General features: G+C 38.3%; 2 protein-coding genes across 6 annotated transcripts in view; both read left to right on the forward strand.

Annotated features, from left to right (window-relative positions):
• LOC131301488 (protein MOR1-like) overlaps positions 1-23,782 on the forward strand; it is a 41,930-nt gene that overhangs the window by 15,756 nt on the left and 2,392 nt on the right. For 2 of the 5 annotated variants that reach the window (XR_009191290.1, XR_009191291.1), the window contains exons 11-12: positions 578-1,851; positions 1,937-2,256. Coding sequence is in view for 1 of the 5 variants with exons in the window: in XM_058327827.1 (XP_058183810.1) it covers positions 19,080-19,145; positions 19,372-19,482; positions 21,834-21,929; positions 22,207-22,308; positions 22,675-22,786 (487 nt within the window). In the remaining 4 variants the exon portion in view is untranslated. Of the gene's footprint in view, positions 1-577; positions 1,852-1,936; positions 2,257-17,341; positions 18,615-18,699; positions 19,146-19,371; positions 19,483-21,833; positions 21,930-22,206; positions 22,309-22,674; positions 22,787-23,782 lie in introns of those variants that run through there. The other 3 variants (XM_058327827.1, XR_009191292.1, XR_009191293.1) reach the window with 3 other exon arrangements.
• Positions 4,102-13,117, forward strand: LOC131299700 (protein CHROMATIN REMODELING 19-like). The gene is given in 15 exon segments (XM_058325279.1): positions 4,102-4,174; positions 4,755-4,775; positions 4,778-4,794; positions 4,899-5,149; positions 5,227-5,381; positions 5,384-5,410; positions 6,661-6,756; positions 6,759-6,841; positions 6,950-7,093; positions 7,207-7,365; positions 9,885-9,962; positions 10,082-10,218; positions 11,250-11,468; positions 11,856-11,869; positions 11,872-13,117. Coding segments are annotated over 15 exon segments (1,626 nt in total). The 3' UTR covers positions 12,024-13,117.

Below are 23,782 nucleotides of genomic sequence, written 5' to 3' on the forward strand. Positions count from 1 at the left end.
CATCCATATCATGTTTATTTTATGCCTTATTGTGTCATCATCAAAAAGGAGGGAGATTGTTATCGCATGTTTTTGATGATGAGATTTTTAATGAGTTATTACACAAAATGAATACATGATATTGCTAAACTCGTATGTAAAAGTGTGGTTCAAAGGCTTTCAGGATTTCACAATTGGATCTCATGCAGTGTCTGGATCTCAAGTTCTGGATCTCACGTTTGGACCTCATCAGGTTCTTAGTTTTGGATCTCATGGACTTCATCAGAATTGGACCTCACCAAGTTCTGGTCCTTACTTTTGGATCTCATGTTGTCGTCCATTTATGCAGTCCAGACTTACCTGTCCTCTCTGTTTTTAATCTGTTAAATCTCACTTTTGGATCTTAAAGTGAAGTCCAATATTGGGGACCAGTTTTACATTACTCTGTTCTCACCCAACTCTCTCTCTCCTACTTTTCACATGGGTCCATATCTTTTAACTTTATTTTTTGGGCTATTTAATGACTCTTAAGACTTTTTATATCATCTGAGATTTGGTGTGGACAAATCTTTTTTGTTGGATTAGCCTTGTTTCACAGGTATCAACCTTGAGCTGTTCAAAGTTGAAAAAGGGGAACAGATCATTTATTTTGAGAATGTTGAAGCTGTCTTTTAGAAGATTTACCAAGATTTGATTTTGGCTATATATCAAGAAGTCTTCTCCAGGGATTGATACTAAGAGAGATACGCACCACGTATTCAATATTCAAAAGCACTCGTTCAAAATATTCAAGTCTGAGATTTTCACTGTAGATTACCTTCTTCAGATGTTCAAAAGTGTTGCGCTTCCACTGTAGTATTCTTATATACTCTTTGTAGTGTTGAGCCACACTTGTATTTTTCATACAGAGCACTACACTTATTATCTCACCTTGTGAGTGAGAGAACCCAATCCACTGTGTTTTTCAGTTAGGATTTTGTTCCTCTAAAAAGTGTGGGTTGCAAAACACAAGGATTCCTTGAGTGGTGTTTCTGGTCTGTGTGTACGAGAGAGATTTGAGCTTGTCGTGAGAAAGCTTTGTTTGTGAAGGAGAGTTGGCTCCTGTGAAACCAATAGTGTTGTACTTACTGAAGACATAGTGGACACCAGTGATAGTTCAAGGGAACTTCATTGAACAGTGGACTAAGCAGTTAGCTGAACCACTATAAAAATCTCGTCTCATATTCTTTTGCTCTTCAGTACTTCATTTCATTATTATTTCTAACAATTTCTATTGAAGGCAGAAAAAATTAGGTTTCAACCTATTCACCCCCTCTAGGTTGCTTTATCAGAGCTAAAACGTGTTCAACTTCAAGCTGAAAATGAGTAGAGAGAGGTATATGTTGCTGCTGCAGTCTTGGCTATTCCTGCCAAGATCTGAATCAATTCTCATGCCAGGCTTGGAGTTCTAATCCAAATTTTGGTGTCCTTCTCCCACGCCAGAGTTTGGAAATATTCTCCAACTTTTGGCATGCCTCTGAGTCAGATGCTGATCCTCGAGCTGTTTTGTGCCTGTGGATGTTCTTTTGGATGGCAATTCTGTGCTGGTTTGGACTATCCATGTCTGTCATGGAACCAATTCCCCCCCATTTTTTAGGCCAGGATGGAGCCCTCCCCAATTCCTGCTACTTAAATGCTCAAATTCAACTAGACCCTATCACTGATTTTGCTGACGGATTGGATATTCATCACTGATTAATGCTCCTGGATTTATCTTTTGGGATCTTATATGCTTCATGCCTCCAACCACTATGTCTTTAAGCCATGTAGGATTCCTCTTAACTCCTGGATTAAAACTTTATATCAGAAAGTTCAAGATTTGAGAATAAAATGGTAAATATATTAATCTACATGGGTTTTTTTTTTGGTGATACGCCGATATGCTAAACAAAATTGTTGCTTTCTTTGAACCTTGCAGTAAGAATTGTTATTGAAAATTTCAGCATTGGAATCTGAGAGCAAAGATTCTGCAGAAAAACTACGGGAAGAGATACAGAAAATGTCGGAGGAAGTGGAAAGATTACCAGAAGAAGTTGATAAGCACGAGCAGCATCGAGATTCACTGGAGAAGCAAGTTGGCCAACTTCAAACTATTCTAGAGGAGAAGGAACAGCTTGTTCTGCGATCAAAGGACAGAGAGAGAGTTGGTAGAGCAAAAAACAGAGGTTTCCAAGATTAGAATGACCGCATACTGAAATAATTTTTACCTCTAGCTCAGTGTACTGAATAAATTTACCTTTGCAGCTTCAGGCTAGATGCTGAAAGTAAACTTTCTGAAGCAAAGATGCATTAGGTTCGATGCTTGAAAGTAAGCAATTAGAATTGTCAAGACATTTGAAAGAACTATCTCAGAGACATGATCAGGTGCCTCCCTTCTCCTTTTACGTTATATGATGTTCTAAAAGTGCTTGGACACGTTTCTTTTGATTAAAACTGGGAGGAGTTGTCATCAGGCCATTAATGATATCCAGAGGAAGTTTGAGGTTGAGAAACCGTTGAGAAAGAAAAGGTTTGGTCATAATCCTTGTCATTTACATCATCTGTTAGTCATTAATAATCTTGCTGACGTGGTAGCATTCTTGACCTTCAGGCTGATAAAGCTGTTCAAGAAATGGAAAGAAATTGTGACCAAAAGCTTGCAGAACACAAGGAGGAATCCCTGTTGTATTTGATGCATATACAGGAGGAACATGCTTCTTTGGTACGTATCCAACTGCAATGCTGGTTAAATGTAAATGGTCGATCATTATCTTCTATCTACTGTTTTAGCTTTTGACAGATTCAAATAGTCTCATAGACGATTCAAGCTACAGTTAAATGGCACTATCAATCATTGTACGTCTTATTGTTTACGAGATTAAATATCAGAAGTTTTGTGTTTTAGATCTTTTAGAATTTCAACTTGTTCCAATGCTTCCAAAAGTTATTCTTCTTGTCACAAAAATCACTCTTTTTCTTTCTCTAATTGCCTCAAACATGTATTCTAAGAGATGGTATATAAATTCCTTCTTCCTTTTAGCATTGCTTATACCAAGTGAAGCCATGATTTTGTATATCAGAACATACATGAGCTTAGTGTTTACATACTGTCAGTTTATCACCCCTATATCAGCCAGAAAAAATTAATGATTTTGACGGGACATTTTGATGTTTTTGAGCACGGTGTTGCTCAAAAGTTGTTTCTAAGAGCTTCTGAACAAAATTTTGCTGTTACGTACAGAAGTTTGACTTTCGTAATATCCATTTGGTAGATCACCCGTATCCAGTAGGAGCATAGTACAAAGGAATTGAACCTTAAATCCAACCTCAGTGATGAGCTAAAACGTGTTCAACTTCAAGCTGAAAATGAGTAGAGAGAGGTATATGTTGCTGCTGCAGTCTTGGCTATTCCTGCCAAGATCTGAATCAATTCTCATGCCAGGCTTGGAGTTCTAATCCAAATTTTGGTAACCTTCTCCCACACCAGAGTTTGGAAATATTCTCCAAGTTTTGCAAGCCTCTGAGTCAGATGCTGATCCTCGAGCTGTTTTCAAGATCTTGTTACGATGTATGCACCATGTGTATGTTATTTAATTCAGTGAAAATAGACTCATAGCTGGTTGACTGATTTAGTAAGAGTTTTTGGACTAGTGCTATTTGATGCTGAAGAGATGTAGTCCTCTAGACACATTATGTTGCTAGTGGACATGAAGAGTGCTCCATCTTCTCAGATTAAAACTTGAAAAAACTTGAAGAGAAAAGCCTTTGCTAACTTTTTAACAATCCTAGGAAATCATGCGGAAATCATAGTAGGAAGAGTGCAAGATTGAAGGATTTAGAGCAAGAAGGCTTGTGTTTGGCATCTCTGTTTTTGTTGTAAGATAGGTTGCATCAATATATATATATTTTTTGTTATTTTTTTTTTGCATGGTTGGGGGCCTTGTTTTATCTATGTAGCTGTTTGGGCGGTGTCCTAAACTTCATTCTATATCAATCTTTTGTTGTGATTAAACACTTGCCCCACCCCAAAGAAGAAAGTTTAAAGTTTTAGTCTTTATTTTATGTGGTTGAATCGTGGAGATTTGAGGATTAGTATAATAAACAATGCAGTATCGTGTAGTTTCAGTATCAAAGTTTGTATGGAACTCAAAAGTAACTACTACTCCAGAGAACAGTGGTGAGTGTCGTCCTGTAGGGATGAATGGCTAAGTTACGCTAATTCCAACTAATTCCGATATCTATTCAAGAAAAGATTGGAGTTTAAAAATTGGTACTCGTAACTGGTGAAAGCAAGTAAAATAGTAAATTGAGAATAAACTATAGAGAGAAGTTCTAAGGCTTCGAATCCACTTCCTCTGCAAAGTACAATTTCCTCTGGGTGGCCTTTGAGAGGAAATCAAGTTTCATCTAGTGATTTGGGATGAATTTTGTTGACCATTGAAAGAAGGGTTTGGGAAATGTTGGGCATCAATGGAGTGGGTCTGTGGAAGGCGATTAGGAGAGGGCGGGAATTCTTCCTTTGTCAGGCTTGTTGGGTGCGGTTCGGGACATGAGTTTTCCCACCATAAGCTATATGCTTACTAGTTGATGCTAATTGGCTTATCATGTTAGAATGGAGTGGGTCTGGAACTATTTTGACGTGTATACAACTGTATTGAGCTGTTGATTGATTTTTAGATATGCAGTCAACGCAGTGTTGATGATTCTACCCAGGTTTTTATGTGCAACTGAATCATTCGTTTTACTTTTCCATGCAGCCATATTGGCAGATGAGATGGGTCTGGTAAGACAATACAGGTAGTTGAGCTCTGTAGTCCGTGCTCAATTTTTTACTTTGTCAAACTTGTGTCTGGATTTTAGCGTCCATGAATTGAAGACTGCAATGTTGCTATTTTTAACAGGCTATAACATATTTAACCTTGCTGAAACACTTGGAAGGTGATCCAGGACCCCATTTAATTGTATGCCCTGCTTCTGTTTTGGAAAACTGGGAAAGAGAGCTGAAGAAGTGGTGTCCCTCATTTTCTGTACTCCAGTATCATGGGGCTGGGCGGGCAGCGTATTCAAAAGAATTGAGCTCTCTGGGCAAGACTGGATTTCCACCTCCATTTAATGTTATTCTCGCGTGTTATTCACTTTTTGAGCGATGCAGGTTTGCTTTGTCTTGTTTTTAAGCCTAAACTTTACTGTGTTCATTTGGCATTGTTCTCATTGTTATGATCTTTCCAGTGTTCAACAGAAAGATGACTGGAAAGTTTTGAAACGCTGGAATTGGAGTTGTGTGCTGATGGATGAGGCTCATGCGTTGAAAGATAAAAGCAGCTATAGGTGGAAAAACCTAATGTCCGTTGCCCGGAAAGCCAACCAGCGCCTGATGCTTACAGGGCCCCACTACAAAATGATTTACATGTATGCTTCTGGTGATAACCTTTCTTTAAGTTACTAAAGCCGGATATTGTGCAGTAACTAACTAACCAAAGACAAAGTAATGCTTGCTTTGCAGTTCGCAGTTCACTCTGAAATCTGATGTAATGAAGTAATTGTTGGCTTGTTGCTATGCATTTCTGTTATACAGGAACGTATATTGTGCACAAATAGCTTGTATTGGAGTTAGAGCTACAATAGAGTGACCATCATGTGTTGATACCAAATAGACATTATGGGAAATTTTTACAAGTTTGATCATTCATCTATTCCATTTAAATCAGTGCTACGAGTTTGTTCAATTATTTTTTAAATTCGATGTGTATGTGCAAAATGGTAGCTAAGTAATCAGCTTGTAGCCCTCATGTGTCTGACATTGTCAGTAAAAGCGTTATTCTGCAGCTGCCTCAGGTTATATTCCAATGTCTTCATTTCTTTTAGAATATTCATTCTCTTTTAGGTTTTAGAACCAAAATGAGGTACTACTACCTTTAATTGTTTGGTTCAAAGCTTTTTTCTTCTCTAATCTGTGCCATGTTTATTCAATAATCTGCTTTTTGGGTTGGTGTGCTGTGATTAGCATAGGGGGTGTAGAAACTTTATATCCATCTCAAAGCCAATTGGCAATGAGTGGAGAGGTCCCAGATGTTATTAAGTGATCACCCATTCCACTCCCAAGCAATGTGGGATTCTATTTCCTTAACATCCCCCCTCACGTGCAGCCGCATTTGAGGTCTGTCACGTGTGGCCACTTTTGGGTCCTATCATCGTGCAACCTTTTTGTTGGTCTGTCATCGTTGGGTGTGGATTGTTAATTTTTAAAATGTGGGGTGGAACGGGCCCCGCTTTGATACCATGTAGAAACTTTATATCCATCTCAAAGCCAATTGGCAATGAGTGGAGAGGTCCCAGATGTTATTAAGTGATCACCCATTCCACTCCCAAGCAATGTGGGATTCTATTTCCTTAACAGGGGGATCTCATCCTTGTCAATTGGTTGGCCCCCTAAAATACCTCGGCTTCCTTCATTAACTTTTAATGGTGTTTAGTGCAAAGGACCTGATTACATTTTGTGTTTGAGGATTCAGTATGCAAAATTGGAATGTGCGACCAAAGTGCCACAGATTGCATACTTTGGAGACCGATATTATTTATCCTTAAGTTATACATTGAATTTTGAAGTTCATTATTTCTGTTTATATGGTTATGGAATGCTTTGGTTCACTTGGATTGCAGGAGTATGGTCATTGTTGGAGTTTATGATGCCTGATCTATTTGACACTGGAGATGTAGACTTGAAAAAGCTTTTGAATTCGGGAGATACGGATTTGATTTCTTTATGAAGTCCATAATGGGCCCTTTTATTTTGAGACGTTTAAAAGCTGATGTAATGGAGCAACTAGTCCCAAAGATTCAAGAGGTATACAAGTCTCAAGCCAGAAGCCCTTCTCTCTATTATCAGTTTTGAACTAGACAATTCCTTTTTCTGTTTCACCTGTTATTAAAGAGCTAGAATATGTTGCTGCAGGTTAAGTACGTGGAAATGGTTAAGCAACAGGATGATGCTTATAAGGAAGCCATTGAGGAGTGTCGTGCTCGTACGTAGACTAATAATGGTACTAGCACTCTCCCTCAGCGTCAGATTTCCAACTATTTTGTCCAGTTTCATAAGGTGCCCCAGTTTTTTTTTTTATTTTTTTAAGTTGCATATTTGCTTTTAATTCTAAATTCTTTGGATCTGACTGCCCACTGTTCCGTCTGGTAATTGTGTTTCTTATATTCTAGATTGCAAACCATCCTTTACTGGTGAGGCGTATGTATACTGATGAAGATGTTGTCCGGTTTGCTAAAAAGTTGCATCCTATGGGTGTGTTTGGCTTTGAATGTACCTTGGACAGAGTAATTGAGGAGCTCAAGTGCTACAATGACTACTCTATTCACCGGGTATTTTCCTGACAATGCCTTTTTTTGGCCTTGTTCGTTTGACAGTCTTAATTAGCACATCTGACATTTTACTCCTATTTCGTTTCTTGGTCAAATGGTTGGAGGGCATTTTCAGATTTTCTAATCTATTTATCGTATGTACTTCAGATGGACCCTGTTCTTTTGATGCCTATTAAGGATGATTTAGTTCTTTCGGTGATTAGTAGTCGACAAAAACCGCCATAAAGGTGGTGTACTTTGAAGTCTGAACATCCACCAAAAAGCATAAGTATTTGTCGGAAGCTAGTATGTCACATATGAACTGCACAGAAGAAATATAAAACAGACAATCCTCTCGAGCCCAATAAATGGAGAAAGGAGCAACGATCTTTTCTTGCTACACCAAGGACGCTCCACGGCTTCGTGTTGGATCTTCTATCACATTGTCTTTATTTGGTCTTAAGAATGCATAATGCCGCCATCTGCTCTTTCTTTGTCCGGAATTCCTGGGGCAATATAAGCTTAAGAACACCAGAAGCTCTCCAACTAAAAAGTGCATGACCTAAACGGTTCCAAACATCGACTCAATCAGATTCTAAAGCTCCCTAGCCACTGTTCAATGTCGTAGAAGATTGGTGATACTCTGCCTATCCCTTTCGCCCATGTTGGTCCACCCAATCAGAAATATGTGCCTCATCCTTTGATTATTAATACTCCACCTGTAAGAATAGTCGCTCATATGCTGTGATCCAGGCAAAAACAGTGACCTTAGGAGGGGCTTCTTCTCCATATTGCCCTTCCAAAGCACAAGTTGGTTGTCCACCTGTGCATAAAGCTTGGTAGAATGAGCGCTCTGTTCTTTTTTGGGATTAGCCAGGATGTTTCCTTCCTCGACAACCTCCAGAAAAAGTATTGTTCATGTTGATTAATGATAGTGTCATAAATCATCACATTAAGGCCTCCATGGACTACATCTTCCATTCTTCTTTCGGAACCGAACATCCCCGTCCACTCCACGCAGCTAACCTATGTAGCCTAGATACAGACACGGACATAGATGTGGGACATGACAATTATTTTAAATTATTTTACCACTAAATAATTAGGTTAGTATTCCTATTGCCATATCAACCGATATATGCTTATACAAACACAAATGTTTTGTATTCCACTTTTGGCCCTATACTTTTGAAGTTATAATTATTTTACCCTTGTAAAAGCTTTGAAAATCATAAAAATCATGTGTCCCTATCATGTCACCATGTGTGTCCCTAGCGTGTTGGGTAGTGTACCCGACATGCCCCGCCATTAATAATTTGAAACTTAATTGACATGCTATGTGGCGTGTCCCATATGTGTCCCTAGCATGTCGTGTGTCCCCATAGTGTCCAAGAAAGATATGGGACTCTAGGAGTGTTGGTGCTTCATTGCTGCTAACTATACTAATAGTTGGATGAGGGTTTTCTATTGTGCAACACAAGTGTAGAAAACTTGACGATACCATTTCCCACTTTAAATAGGATACTTTTTGATATCATTTCTACGCTTGTGATGAACTAAGCCCCACTCCAAACGGCCCAACAACCCTACTAGCTTGGTCTTCCCAACCTGAACCATGTCTGTTAACCAACAACTGCCTTCATTCGAGCATTCCAATGGGTGTGGTATCTAGTGTATTAGTGCAGTGTGCTAAGAACTAACAAACAAATATGTGTTTTAAGTGCTCCAATGATTGTCTTATGTAGTGTGTTAGAGTGTATTAATTTTTGTGCGTGCTAGAAAGTGTGCCAAGTTTAGGGACCCTCTTAGCACACTCTAAACTCTAAAGGTGAGGGAGAGGAGAGACAGAGAGAGGGGGAGAGATGAGGGAGAAAAGACCATCATTGAGTTATAAATTTTTATATGCATCTAATTTACTCTAGCATACACTTTAACTACACCAACGTAGTACCTATTGAATCTCTAAACCAACACATGCCTAACACACATATATGGGTCCCACTTTTAATATATTCTATAAGATAATACACATTTTAGCACGCATTGTCTAAGAGCCCATTGGAGATGCTCTAATCTAACTATGAAGGAGGTGAGGAGTTCACCTCCTCTTCCAAGGTGCTGCTAATCTAACTATTTACCATTCTAACATTGTTGACTTCCACTGAAAAAGAAAATAACCTTCTTCATACCTATCTAAGCTATCTTCTCCGCCAAAAGCAACTTCCCCAATTCCTCAAATTCGACTTCTGTAGCATCGAGCAAACAAATCTCCTCTAAGAAGTGGAGCAACAATATTAAGACCAATTCTCCCAAAGACCTCCTTGTCATCTCTACTGGACCTAACCTGGTGGTCGTATTGGTCTAAGTGTATGGGTATATGATCAAATCATCGATAGGAATGTGCCCTTTTATCACAGTTGAGTTTCTAATGCTACTTTGCTACTATTATATTTTATGCTTGACTGGTTTTTAGAGAATTCAACTTCTAGTATTATTTACCTTATGTGACATTGAGATGTGTTCCAACTACCTCTTTGCAGCTTTTACTTCATCATGGTGTGTCTGATAAGAAGGGAGTTCTTTCAGATGAGCATGTTATGATTTCAGTAAAATGTCAGGTACTTTGTTTAGGTGATGTATTGAGGTTCAGAATACTTTGACAAAACAGCACTAGACGGGGGTAGCGTATGACATCTTGTGCTCACATTTTTTTTAATACTGTTTTTGTGTGTCATAGGAACTAGCCAATCTTCTACCATCACTAAAAGAAAGTGGGCATTGGGTTCTTATTTTCAGTCAATGGACATCCATGCTTGATATCTTGGAGAGGACTTTGGATGTAGTCCGGGTTACTTATAGGCGCCTTGATGGAAGGTACCATTGCTCCTACCTTTTGTGGCTATGTCTACTTCTTGGCTTGGCTGCAAATAGTCTTGGTGGTATAAGCCATATCAATTTGGCCAGTATAATGCTCCGATTTTGGAAATCTTTTTCCTTGCTAAGCAGACTGATGATATAACTATACCATCTGTTGACTTCATAATTACTTCGAAATGTTCATGTCTGATCTCTTAGGTAACCGTTGTATACTTGTCTCCATTTACGGCTTCTTTGTGATGAGACCATGTTTGAGAAAATGAATGAATGAATTGATTGTGCAGGGAAAAAAAAAAAATTATCAACTTTGACAGATTTGTTAGCCTTACAATTTCTACCAACCACTCCTACGTACACTCCTTCCGACCACTCCCCCACCACTCCTCTCTCACGTATGTGTAGCCCCCACACATTTAATTGTGGGATGGACCCAGCCCCACACATTTAATTGTGGGATGGGCCCAGCCCCACACATATGTGAGAGCGGAGTGGTCGGGTCGGTTAGTGGTCGGTAGGCGTGTCCGTAGCATTATTGTTATACTTTTCCTGCTGCAGCTTGTATAAGAAACACTAGTAGAGTCCAGTTGGTACTTTGTGGGCAGTATGGAGTGAAGGTGGTTCTTCTCTGAAAAATCGTTATCTAGATCAAAGTTTTGTTTCGATGTGTTGTTTTCAGCTTGCACAGAAACAGGAACATTTCAAAAGTGATCAAAGGAAATTGAAAATAAAAACAATGTTTAGAAACATGAACCTAAACCTATTCAAGTGTGGGAAAATCTGACAACTGAAGTAAAACTCATAAAAGCCTAATAGTTGATTTGCTAGTTTGGAAAAGGGAAAGTATATTGTCAAACAAAATTTCAAGTCTAGTTTGACAAAACTTTTGTTTTGCTACCTTTCATTATTTATCTTCGTTGTACTATGTTGTGTGTAAAATCACTAGAGTCGTTTTGGTCTCTTGGGAAGTAGAGTTCCTTGATCATTATGCATGCCGTAATATGTTCCTATTTTCCTTTTCTAAATTTCAGTACTCAGGTTACGGAGAGACAAACAATAGTAGATACATTCAATAATGACACATCAATATTCACATGCTTGTTGTCTACAAGAGCTGGAGGGCAGGGCTTGAACTTGATTGGAGCTGACACCGTTGACATCCACGACATGGATTTCAATCCACAGATTGACCAACAAGCTGAGGATCGATGTCATCGTATTGGTCAGACAAAAGAGGTTACGATGTATAGGTGGGGGACTCTCTCTCTCACTCTTAAAATTTCAATTTGGTATGTTGTTTCCATTTGTTAGGGAAAGAAACGTTTCAGAAATATTTTGAGAATGTATCCTGAACATAGTGGAAAGAATCCGAACTTGGGGACCTATGAAAGATTCATTGTCGTATATTTCTAATAGGTGAACCCAAACAAGTCAATATTCTGTAGAATTTCGACATGTTGTTGCATGTGTGGCTGGAGCCTTGGTATTTTGAGATTCCAGAGACTTTTTGTGTTGGTCTCCTAGGAAACAAAATTTTGGGCCGAATACAAATTTTTTTTTTTTTCCTATTTCCCTCTCTCTCGACCTCTTCCTCCAAGCAATTCATGATTTTACGGTGTTTTTTTATTCTTTTACAGGTTGGTGACCAAGGGTATGATGAGAATGTATATGAGATTGCAAAACAGAAATTAGTATTGGATGCTGCTGTGCTCAAATCCGGCGAGGAAGTGAAAACTGAAGGTGGAGATATGCCCGATAATAAGACCATGGGAGAGATATTGTCGTCACTGTTGCTAGGATCATAAGAGGGGCTGGAGAAAGGTATGTCGGAGTACAACTTTTACATGACTGTTATTGTTTCTATTAGTGAGGGCTATTGTCCTTCCCAGGGAAAAAAGAAGTAAGAATAGGTAGTCTTCTTGTTGTAATAGTTCGGTTTCTATGAGGGAACACTATTTACAGTTGATAGTGCTTTGTGGCTCTTGCAATGCCAATCAAATGACTCTAATGTAGGTTTTGATATTTTATATTGAAAAAAACAAATGACCATCATATAGACCTTGTTATAGTCCTCGTGAACATGGTTATGGGATAGTTCCAACGAATATAAGAAATACTATATCCTTGACTCCAAAACACAAAATCACAAAACATGTTTGGTAGTATCCTTGACTAGGAAACGTTTTTTAAGTTGTTTTTTGGAATTTTTTTTATAGACCTTGAAGGTGAGAATTTTATTTGTCATTGTTAGGAAACAAGTTTGGAAAAATATGTAAATTTGTCTACCGTCGTGTTTGGAAGTTGTGAAAGACAAGAAAATAGAAGAGAAAGTGAGGGAGATAAATTATGAGAAAAATGTTGACAAGGACCAAATTAGTGTAAAACTTTTTTTTAGGAATAATAAAAAAGGTTACAACAAAAACAAAACAAAATACAGTAAAAAACCAAAAATAACAAAAGTACAAAGAAAGAGGAAAATGGCTTGGGTGCAAACCCATCGATCTGCTCATGGAGTTGGGTGGAGAGTGAATGGATATTTGGAGTTACAAGCTTGTTCCTGTCATTGGATCACTAGATCTGCTATAGATGCCTTCACCGCTACCAGTGGAAAGCTTAGAATTCCGTCGCCAAACCGATTGAATTCAAGAGTTAAAACCTACCAGATCTAGGCCTCTGTAGTCCACAAATGATGGGGAGAGTGAAGATCTTATAACTAGGGGAAGAAAATTTCAACCATCTCACAACCATAGAGGTGGTAGGAGATGAGGAGTAGAGAAGAAAATGAGGAGGAAAGAGGTGGAAGGGCCGCCATGGGAGAGAGAAGAAACGAAGAGGAAGGCAGGTGGAGGAAAAGAAAAATGGGGGAAGAAAGCTCTCTCCTAGAGAGAAGCTCTCGAGAGCGATCTCTTGACTACAGTGACACTTAGAACCAAAACAATTCTTCCTAGCCCCAATTTTTTTCCAATACCCTTATTTTCAACAAATGTTAAAACCTTATTTTATTTTTTGCTCACATACTATCCACCACCAAATCCGCCCCTCAAACCTACTCTCTATGTTAATGATCTCCACCAACCAAACTTGCACTCCCAAACTTGACATCAAGCGTCCACGAGAGCATGAAAACAGAAAAATCTATGAGTTTCTCGATTGGTTTCTTTCATTTACAGAACATGTACCAGTGGTTTTGTTTGCGACAATATTTCACCATCGGAAAACTTTAGGTAGTCTGAAGTCTAAACAAAGTACGTTATGTGAGCCCCTCTCTCTAGAACTTTCTAAACCCTAGCCTGGCACTTCCCTCCTCTTCCTCTTCCTCTTCCTCTCCCTCCCCCTAGGGTTTCTACTAGGGATGACATTTGGGCCAGATATGGAAAATTCTGTACCTGATCTCCGAAACCGAAAGACTACCCAAATCTGCCCCGATACTCGAACGAGGAGAGAGGAATGAACCATAACCTAACCAAATGGGATTTGGGTAATCCCCGAACTGATTGGATAACTGAATTAAACTATAGATTTTAAGGGAGTAATCAATTAGAAATAAATAAAAAAATTGAAAAACATATTAACGTTGAGATTGTTATGGATTGGGGAATCGAAGCGGTCAGAGAGAGAGGATTGAGGTTACCGGCAGACCATTTGAGAGTGACGGTGTCAGTAAACATGGACCAAAATGCCAGTAACAGTGGCGAAGATAATGTTTTGCCGATGAACATGGACCGAAACCCCAAATAGGAAAAATCCACCACCACCACTAATATTAACTCCATTAACGCCCTCCCTTACAAGTGGCGATGTTAGTGCTTCTTCGGCCTTCATTTCAGTCACTCTAGAAAATTGATACTATAGAAGCTTTCTACTCTAAATGGGACGGCAAGAGGGGGGCTTGTCTTTTTCTCTTCTGCGGGACTCTCTCCCCTGCGTGGGACTCTCTCACCCCTTGTGAGTGTTGACTGTTGTTTCTCCTTAAGGATCTCTTCTACCATTTCTTAGACCAATCTCTATTCCTCCGTTCCATTGGAGGTTTTGATGAGGTCGAGGTGAAATTGTTGAAGAGGAGTGTTTTCTTCCACCTCTCCTTTCCAACCCTTGATCACACTTGTGTTCCCCAGGCGCTATGAAATGGGGGTCTTTCCTTCGCCTATCATACGTATCGGCTTGGCTTCATCCCGGACCAAGGAGGCATTCTGGCGGCGCGTGCGTGTAGCTAGGAAGGCCGTACGACTACAAGCCAAGCCAGAAGTGACTCGGTTCTATTCTCGTTGGGATTGGATATGGATGGTGAATCATTTCCTTAAAAGCGCTTCTCGGAGACTTTGGACATTTGCGGTAGTAATCAAGCCCAGGTTGTAGGACTTGGGAGTTTAGTCCTCTTTGTGGCTTCTATCTTCCCTCCATGGGGATGGATGCCCGTTTAGATGTTTTTCGTTGCTATCATTTCTAAAATCTTATCCTACCATTTGACCAAAAAAAACATCCATTATTCACTATTTAAGGAACTTAATTGGGTTTGAGTCTCATCTCTTTCTATCCCTCTTTGGAAAATTCTGTCCCTAGCCATCAGAATCTTGAAAATTGTGAATTGGTGAAACTTGATTCTTTATGTTGGAATATTAGGTCCTAAAAGCACATAACCAGTTTTGGTGTGGCAGACATGGCGGCAGGGCGGCGGAAGATAGGAGCACGGCGGTCAATGGTGGTGAGCATGGAGAAACATTTGGTTTAGAATTTGTTAGGTACGTATTTCGTTATTAGTTTAAAATTTTTAAATGGTGGGTGTGCAAGAAAATTTGGGCAAAAATTTTATTCTGTTCATATAGAATCACTAGAAATAATTCTATCCCCCTTCGGAATAAAAAAGCAAAAAACGAAGTGGATTTGTTTTAAAAGTTTTTCCTTCTTTATCTCTTTCCCTAATCTTCTTACAGCCCGTTTGTTGCAAGGATAAGCCACCCGGATAAGGGATAGGCTGGATAGGCTTATTCTAGGCCCATCCATTGTTTGTACAAGCCATCATGGACAGCTTATCCTGGTGGGATTACTCAGACACTTGCAATAGGATAAGGCAAGCCCACCCCTACCCCAGTCATAAGCTTATCCCCTTTTCTAATTACTTGGTTGTCCTTGTAACTAACAAACCAACAGTGGGCCTGTAGCTTCCAATCAAATGTTGCCCTGTAGCTTCAGTCCGGCGTTGCTAATTATTAAGACCATTTGAAAGATTGTTTTTTGTTTGACTTACTTCGTTTGTTTCAAAGTAAAATATTTTTCGATGTAAACAAAATTTTCATGTAAAATCATTTTTTTTTTCCTGGTGTTTGGTTGATAGTTGTAAAATGATGTATGTATGTATGTATGTACGTGTATATTCCATACATAATTTTGTCGTCTTTGATGAGAAAACACATGGTTAGGTCATATGTGGAAGAGATTGGGGTTAAAATACTGTAATTATTAGTTGAGCAGCGAAGCCAAGTTCGGAAAATGACTTACCACCTCTTCAAGCGGAAGAAATTGTCAACCATATGAAGTAAAATGTTTTACCTGGTAAAATATTTTCCTGTCTTTTGTACAACGTAAAACATTTTTTAATAAAATATTTTACGCCTAAACAAACGGAGCCTTAATTTATTCTATTTTACTCTATTATATACATTAAATATTAAAACGTATAAATAAACTTTGTGTTTAAACTTTGCCTTGTAACATATCCACTCAAACGAGGTTTAAACTAATCCCACTCCTAAACTAAGCATCCCTTGTAACATATTCACCTCTTATCCACTCTTCTTTTTTATTTATCCAAAACTTTATCCGTCTGACAAAGGTGCCATAAGATTTCTTTTGGCTTGGTTCAACTAGGCTGGATCCACTGGGCCTAACCAGAGGTGCAAAAGACTAAATTTTTTGTAACATCAAAATTGTTCTTTTAATGTCAAAATTTGTAATGTATACAATTATTGTACAACTACCAATTGGGGTTTGCTTAGTTTGTTACCCTTGTACATTTTCATAGGAGAGGTCAGAAATAATTTTTTATAGTAAAAATAGAAATATGATTATTAGAAATCTAATTCCTAGGAACTTTCTTCTTGAATAGGAATAGAAATATCATTGTTAGGAATTAAAGGAATAATTCCTAGGAATATAATTCCTGATGTGATTTCATTCTAGTGTTTGCATTAATTCAGTAATGTTATGCATGAAACAATTATTTTAAAAATTTATCAAAATCAATATTTCTTTTTTTTTGTTTTTGTTTTATTGATCGAATCAAGAATTTGATATCATCATGGGCTAAGGGAGGGATTTGATTCCCACTCAATCTTGGAATGAGATTATCATGGAATCAGGCCTTTTCTGTTTTTGATCATGTCACAGGGGGAGAAATAGAGGCATTATGATAGGGAGAAATAGAGGCATTATGATAGTGGGATAATTGTTTGGACCTACATTCCCTATGGGTTAGCTCTTTATCCTTGCTTAGTCTAAGTTTGTTAAGTGGATCTTTTTATTTACTTGAAGGCTTGGGAATTATATTATGTTTATCATCCATATCATGTTTATTTTATGCCTCATTGTGACATCATCAAAAAGGAGGGAGATTGTTCGCGCATGTTTTTGATGATGAGATTTTTAATGAGTTATTACACAAAATGAATACATGATATTGCTAAACTCGTATGTAAAAGTGTGGTTCAAAGGCTGTCAGGATTCCGCAATTGGATCTCATGCAGTGTCTGGATCTCATGTTTGGATCTCATCAGGTTCTGGTTCTTAGTTTTGGATCTCATGGACTTCATCAGAATTGGACCTCACCAAGTTCTGGTCCTTACTTTTGGATCTCATGGTGTCGTCTGTTTATGTAGTCTAGACTTACCTGTCCTCTCTGTTTTTACTCTGTTGGATCTCACTTTGGGATCTTAAAGTGAAGTCCAATATTGGGGACCAGTTTTACATTACTCTGTTCTCACCCAACTCCCTCTCTCTCCTACTTTTCACATGGGTCCATATCTTTTAACTTTATTTTTTGGGCTATTTAATGACTTTTAAGACTTTGTATATCATTTGAGATTTGGCGTGGACAAATCTTTTTTGTTGGATTAGCCTTGTTTCACAGGTATCAACCTTGAGCCGTTCAAAGTTGAAAAAGGGGAACAGAGCATTTATTTTGAGAACGTTGATGCTATCTTTTCGAAGATTTACCAAGATTTGCTTTTGGCTATATATCAAGAAGTCTTCTCCAGGGATTGATACTAAGAGAGATACGCACCTCATATTCAATATTCAAAAGCACTCGTTCAAAATATTCAAGTCTGAGATTTTCACTGTAGATTACCTTCTTCAGATGTTTAAAAGTTTTGAGCTTCCACTGTAGTATTCTTATATACTCTTTGTAGTGTTGAGCCACACTTGTATTTTTCATACAGAGCACTACACTTATTATCCCACCTTGTGAGTGAGAGAACCCAATCCACTGTGTTTTTCAGTTAGGATTTTGTTCCTCTAAAAAGTGTGGGTTGCAAAACACAAGGATTCCTCGAGTGGTGTATCTGGTCTGCGTGTACGAGAGAGATTTGAGCTTCTTGTGAGAAAGCTTTGTTTGTGAAGGAGAGTTGGCTCCTGTGAAACCAATAGTGTTGTACGTACTGAAGACATAATGGATACCAGTGATAGTTCAATGGAACTTCATTGAAGAGTGGACTAAGCAGTTAGCTGAACCACTATAAAAATCTTTTGTCTCATATTCTTTTGCTCTTCAGTACTTCATTTCATTATTATTTCTAACAATTTCTATTGAAGGCAGAAAAAATTAGGTTTCAACCTATTCACCCCCTCTAGGTTGCTTTGTGAGAGCTAAAACGTGTTCAACTTCAAGCTGAAAATGAGTAGAGAGAGGTATATGTTGCTGCTGCAGTCTTGGCTATTCCTGCCAAGATCTGAATCAATTCTGCCAGGCTTGGAGTTCTAATCCAAATTTTGGTAACCTTCTCCCACGCCAGAGTTTGGAAATATTCTCTAACTTTTGGCATGCCTCTGAGTCAGATGCTGATCCTCGAGCTGTTTTGTGCCTGTGGATGTTCTTTTGGATGGCAATTCTGTGCTGGTTTGGACTATCCATGCCTGTCATGGAACCAATTCCCCCCCATTTTTTAGGCCAGGATGGAGCCCTCCCCAATTCCTGCTACTTAAATGCTCAAATTCAACTAGACCCTATCACTGATTTTGCTGACGGATTGGATATTCATCACTGATTAATGCTCCTGGATTTATCTTTTGGGATCTTATATGCTTCATGCCTCCAACCACTATGTCTTTAAGCCATGTAGGATTCCTCTTAACTCCTGGATTAAAACTTTATATCAGAAAGTTCAAGATTTGAGAGTAAAATGGTAAATATATTAATCTACATGGGTTTTTTTTTTGGTGATATGCCGATATGCTAAACAAAATTGTTGCTTTCTTTGAACCTTGCAGCAAGAATTGTTATTGAAAATTTCAGCATAGGAATCTGAGAGCAAAGATTCTGCAGAAAAACTACGGGAAGAGATACAGAAAATGTCGGAGGAAGTGGAAAGATTACCAGAAGAAGTTGATAAGCACGAGCAGCATCGAGATTCACTGGAGAAGCAAGTTGGCCAACTTCAAACTATTCTAGAGGAGAAGGAACAGCTTGTTCTGCGATCAAAGGACAGAGAGAGAGTTGGTAGAGCAAAAAACAGAGGTTTCCAAGATTAGAATGACCGCATACTGAAATAATTTTTACCTCTAGCTCAGTGTACTGAATAAATTTACCTTTGCAGCTTCAGGCTAGATGCTGAAAGTAAACTTTCTGAAGCAAAGATGCATTAGGTTCGATGCTTGAAAGTAAGCAATTAGAATTGTCAAGACATTTGAAAGAACTATCTCAGAGAAATGATCAGGTGCCTCTCTTCTCCTTTTACGTTATATGATGTTCTAAAAGTGCTTGGACACGTTTCTTTTGATTAAAACTGGGAGGAGTTGTCATCAGGCCATTAATGATATCCGGAGGAAGTTTGAGGTTGAGAAACTGTTGAGAAAGAAAAGGTTTGGTCACAATCCTTGTCATTTATATCATCTGTTGGTCATTAATAATCTTGCTAACGTGGTAGCATTTTTGACCTTCAGGCTGATAAAGCTGTTCAAGAAATGGAAAGAAATTGTGACCAAAAGCTTGCAAAACACAAGGAGGAATCCCAACAGTATTTGATGCATATACAGGAGGAACATGCTGCTTTGGTATGTATCCAACTGCAATGCTGGTTAAATGTAAATGGTCAATCATTATCTTCTATCTACCGTTTTAGCTTTTGATATATTCAAATTGTCTCATAGACGATTCAAGCTACAGTTAAATGGCACTATCAATCATTGTACGTCTTATTGTTTACGAGATTAAATATCAGAAGTTTTGTGTTTTAGATCTTCTGGAATTTCAACTTGTTCCAATGCTTCCAAAAGTTATTCTTCTTGTCACAAAATCACTCTTTTTCTTTCTCTAATTGCCTCAAACTTGTATTTCAAAAGATGGTATTTAAATTCCTTCTTCTTTTGAGCATTGCTTATACCAAGTGAAGCCATGATTTTGTATATCAGAACATACATGAGCTTAGTGTTTACATATTGTCAGTTTGTCACCCCTATATCAGCCAGAAAACATTAATGATTTTGACGGGACATTTTTGATGTTTTTGAGCACGGTGTTGCTCAAAAGTTGTTTCTAAAAACTTTTGAACAAAATTTTGCTGTTACGTACAGAAGTTTGACTTTCGTAATATCCATTTGGTAGATCACCCGTATCTAGTAGGAGCATAGTACAAAGGAATTGAACCTTAAATCCAACCATAGTGATGAGCTAAAATGTTTTCATCTTTTAGCTGAAAATGAGTAGAGAGAGGTATATGTTGCTGCTGCAGTCTTGGCTATTCCTGCCAAAATCTGAATCAATTCCCATGCCAGGCTTGGAGTTCTAATCCAAATTTTGGTAACCTGCTCCCACACCAGAGTTTGGAAATATTCTCCAAGTTTTGGCATGCCTCTGAGTGAGATGCTAATCCTCTAGCTGTTTTTTGACTTTGGATGTTCTATTGGATGGCAATTCTGTGCTGGTTTGGACTATCCATGCCTGTTATGGAACCAATTCACAACCCCCCACCCCCATGCCCATTTTTTAGGCCAGGATGGAGCTCTCCTCAATTTCTACTACTTCAATGCTCAAATTGAACTGGACCCTTATCACTGATTTTGCTGACGGATTGGATATTCATCACTGATTAATGCTCTTGGATTTATCGTTTGGGATCTTATATGCATCATGCCTCCAACCACTATGTCTTTAAGCCATGTAGGATTCCTCTCAACTACTACATTGCCTACTTCTTCCAACCTTAAGATGCAGTCACTCAAGGGAGTATCATTTTCAATTTCTTGTTGGATGTAATCTCTTTTTCTGTTTTCTATCTTTTTGCCATATTCTATGCCCTCATTTTCCTTTTGAGGCTTGGATATGACTCTAAATACCCTCTATCTTGTTGCGGATCATCAAAATTTGATCGGGAACTATGAGATTAAGATTTGAGGGTTTTTTTAGAGGGTTTTTTTTAGAGGTTTCCGGAACCGCTTTGTATATATATATATACGAGGTGGTTCCAGGGACCCTTAAAAAAACCCTCCAAATCTTAATCTCATAGTTCCCGATCAAATTTTGATGATCCGAGCCGCTCAAGGTGTTCAGAACGTGATTTTATGGGTGCCTGTGAGAAACTGGAAAAAAAACTAACCGGGAAGGGCTTGATTTGAGCAATTTTTTATTGAACCGTTCAATAAAGTTCAATAAAAAACTGTTTGGATGAAATCCTTCCTGGTTTTTTTTTTTTGCTGATTTCTCACAGGCACCCTTAAAATCACGTTCTGATTACATTGAGCAGCTCGGATCATCAAAAATTCGATCGGGAACTTGGGGGGGGTTTAAGGGTTTTTTTAAGGGTCTTCGGAACCACCCCGATATATATATATAGAATTACCTATAGGGTCTCTTTGTTTGGAAGATAATTATTAGCACAATCCAATTAATATCAGAGGCTAAATGATTTATGTCTCTGCAAATAAGAAATACTTGATACTCTAAATATTTTTCTCTATGAAACCACTATTGTCCGAGCTGAACCAAAATTCTCAAAGACTGAGCATGTGGTGTCATGCGAAGCACGTTGAATTACACTAATTTCAGTAAACAAATTCATTCAAATGCATACAAATACAGTTGTATGTTTGTGTGATTCCCTTTTAAGCTTTGCAGTGATGTATCGTGCTAAAGTATTTACCAGCACAGGTAGCAATTAGTCAAGCCCTCGAGTTTTGAAAAATATTATAGTTTGTCTGTATTAAGCTTTCAAGAGTTACTCCCTCCGTCCCATAGTCTTGGTCCAGTATTCCATTAGAACGAAAGGGAGAGATTGGTTGTCCGCAGGTTTAAATTTGTAGAGTCACATGTAGGTGCTTTTGAGTGTGTACATTGATGGTGTCTTCTAAATTCTATTTCATTTATCCAATCTAAAGTTGAGATATTCTTAATTGTATGCTTTCAACAGAATGATCTAATGAAGTATTTCAGAGAGGATTTGCATCGAAGGCTTCTGAGCACAGACTTCAAGATGCAGGTTAATGGAATTGAGATGTTGCAAAAGGTGATTTTTCAGCTAACACTCGGGGTTACTTGGATTTACTCTCAAGTTTGATTATGCAATTGGCATGTTTAACTTAAACTTATGCAGACTTTCCGGGCACTTCTTGATATACTTCTGAGGTGGTTTGTTCTATGGTTTTGTGAATCTAACACGTCATGCCTACTCAAGGTATAGAATTGATTAGTGTTTTTTTGGTTTTACATGTCCATTCGTATTCTATTCTAGTGATGCATTTGGTACTAAGTTTGGTTATTGTGTTTCCGGGAAAAATGATCAGGTACTCGAATTTCTTCCCGAACTTTTTGACATGTTGCGGATTGAGTGGTACACATTGATTGTGTCAAAAGCTGCCATTTTTCTTCCTTGTTTGGTTGAGAAGGTACTTGCAACTTTACCCACGGCTAACTTGCTTTCAGTTTTACTTGTTGGTATATAAAGTATTGTTCCTATTGCTGTGTTTTAGTTTTCATTTAGCTTGGTGTTTTTCTGAGCTTTAATTTCTTCTTTTGCTATAGTATAAAATGCGAGAATTAGCAAAACAAGTAATTCATTCATATTCAGTAGCAAAAACTTTCCCTTATGTCTTGGAGGGTTTCCCTTATAGAAACAACCGATCCCGGATTGAGAGTGTCGATCTTGTTGGATTCTTGATTGATAGCCATGGAGCAGAGGTAAATATGTTATGCTATCTGATCTTTTGTTTTTCATTGAAACGTACTTTGTTTTAAATAATTCTTTTCTGCAGGTTAGTGGAAAGGTGAAATCCTTGCAGGTTGTTGCAAGCCTAACTCCAAAACAAGGTGGTGAAATTCGAAAAGCTGCTTTAAATACATTGGCTACAGGTTATAAGATTCTTGGTGAGTTATAGCTTTCTACAGTAGACTGATTTGGTGTTTGGTTATCTTGGATACATAGGACTGGAAGCTTTCAAATTCGAATCAAACTTGGCTATTTTGCATGCTAGGGATTATTTCGTATTTCCTTTTATGTTTGTTTATAGTTTTGTTATTCCCTTGGTAAGAACAAAAGTTCATACTAATTTTGGCAAGACCTGCCATTTTGTACAAGATATCCATTGACAAGTCTGACAGGGGGTGGTTTTATTCTTTTTTCGCAAGTGATGACATATGGAGATATTTTGGGAAGTTGATAGATGCTCAAAGGAGCATGTTAGATGATCTATAATACAAATTGCGACGGTGTGGGAGCCCACATAAAATCTGTAACGCCCCGAATTTTGAGTACGTTAAATAGACAATTTCATTAAAAGACTAAATAAAGTCTGGCTCAATATTACATCATAATCTTAACAAAAGTACTTTTATTCAACAAGGGGGAAACTAGGGTTTCTATCTACTGCTCCGCTTGTTCCTCCATCCTAGCCAGTTCCTCGGCTCCAAAGGCTTCCAAGGTGTAGAGTTCACCCTGTTCGTCTATAAAATCTGACACATTATACCAGTGTCGCCACCAATATAATATGTCAGGGTCACCAAAAGGTAACACCGTGAGCTACAAAAGCTCAATAGAGTAACCCATACCCACTAACCCTTAACTTACGAGCAAACGATCATAAATTCAATGCTTTGCACATAGTTCATACATATTCGACAAAACAGTTAACAATGACACATCCGCATTCACTATTCAACTAACGTTGGTGTCCATGATTTTCCGAGTTTCTCCTACGCGACTCCTCGTAGACCATGTCACCAATTTTCACATTTCATAACCCTATCAACATTTTCAAAATCGTTTTTAACACACCCAATCTCGGTTCCGCCGTTCCAGTCTCCCGAGTATCCTCACAATGGTTCCGCCGAACCGGGTTCCCATTGGCACACTTTGCATTGGCT

Source organism: Rhododendron vialii, chromosome 9a (genome assembly GCF_030253575.1).
Source record: "Rhododendron vialii isolate Sample 1 chromosome 9a, ASM3025357v1".
Lineage (NCBI taxonomy): Eukaryota > Viridiplantae > Streptophyta > Magnoliopsida > Ericales > Ericaceae > Rhododendron > Rhododendron vialii.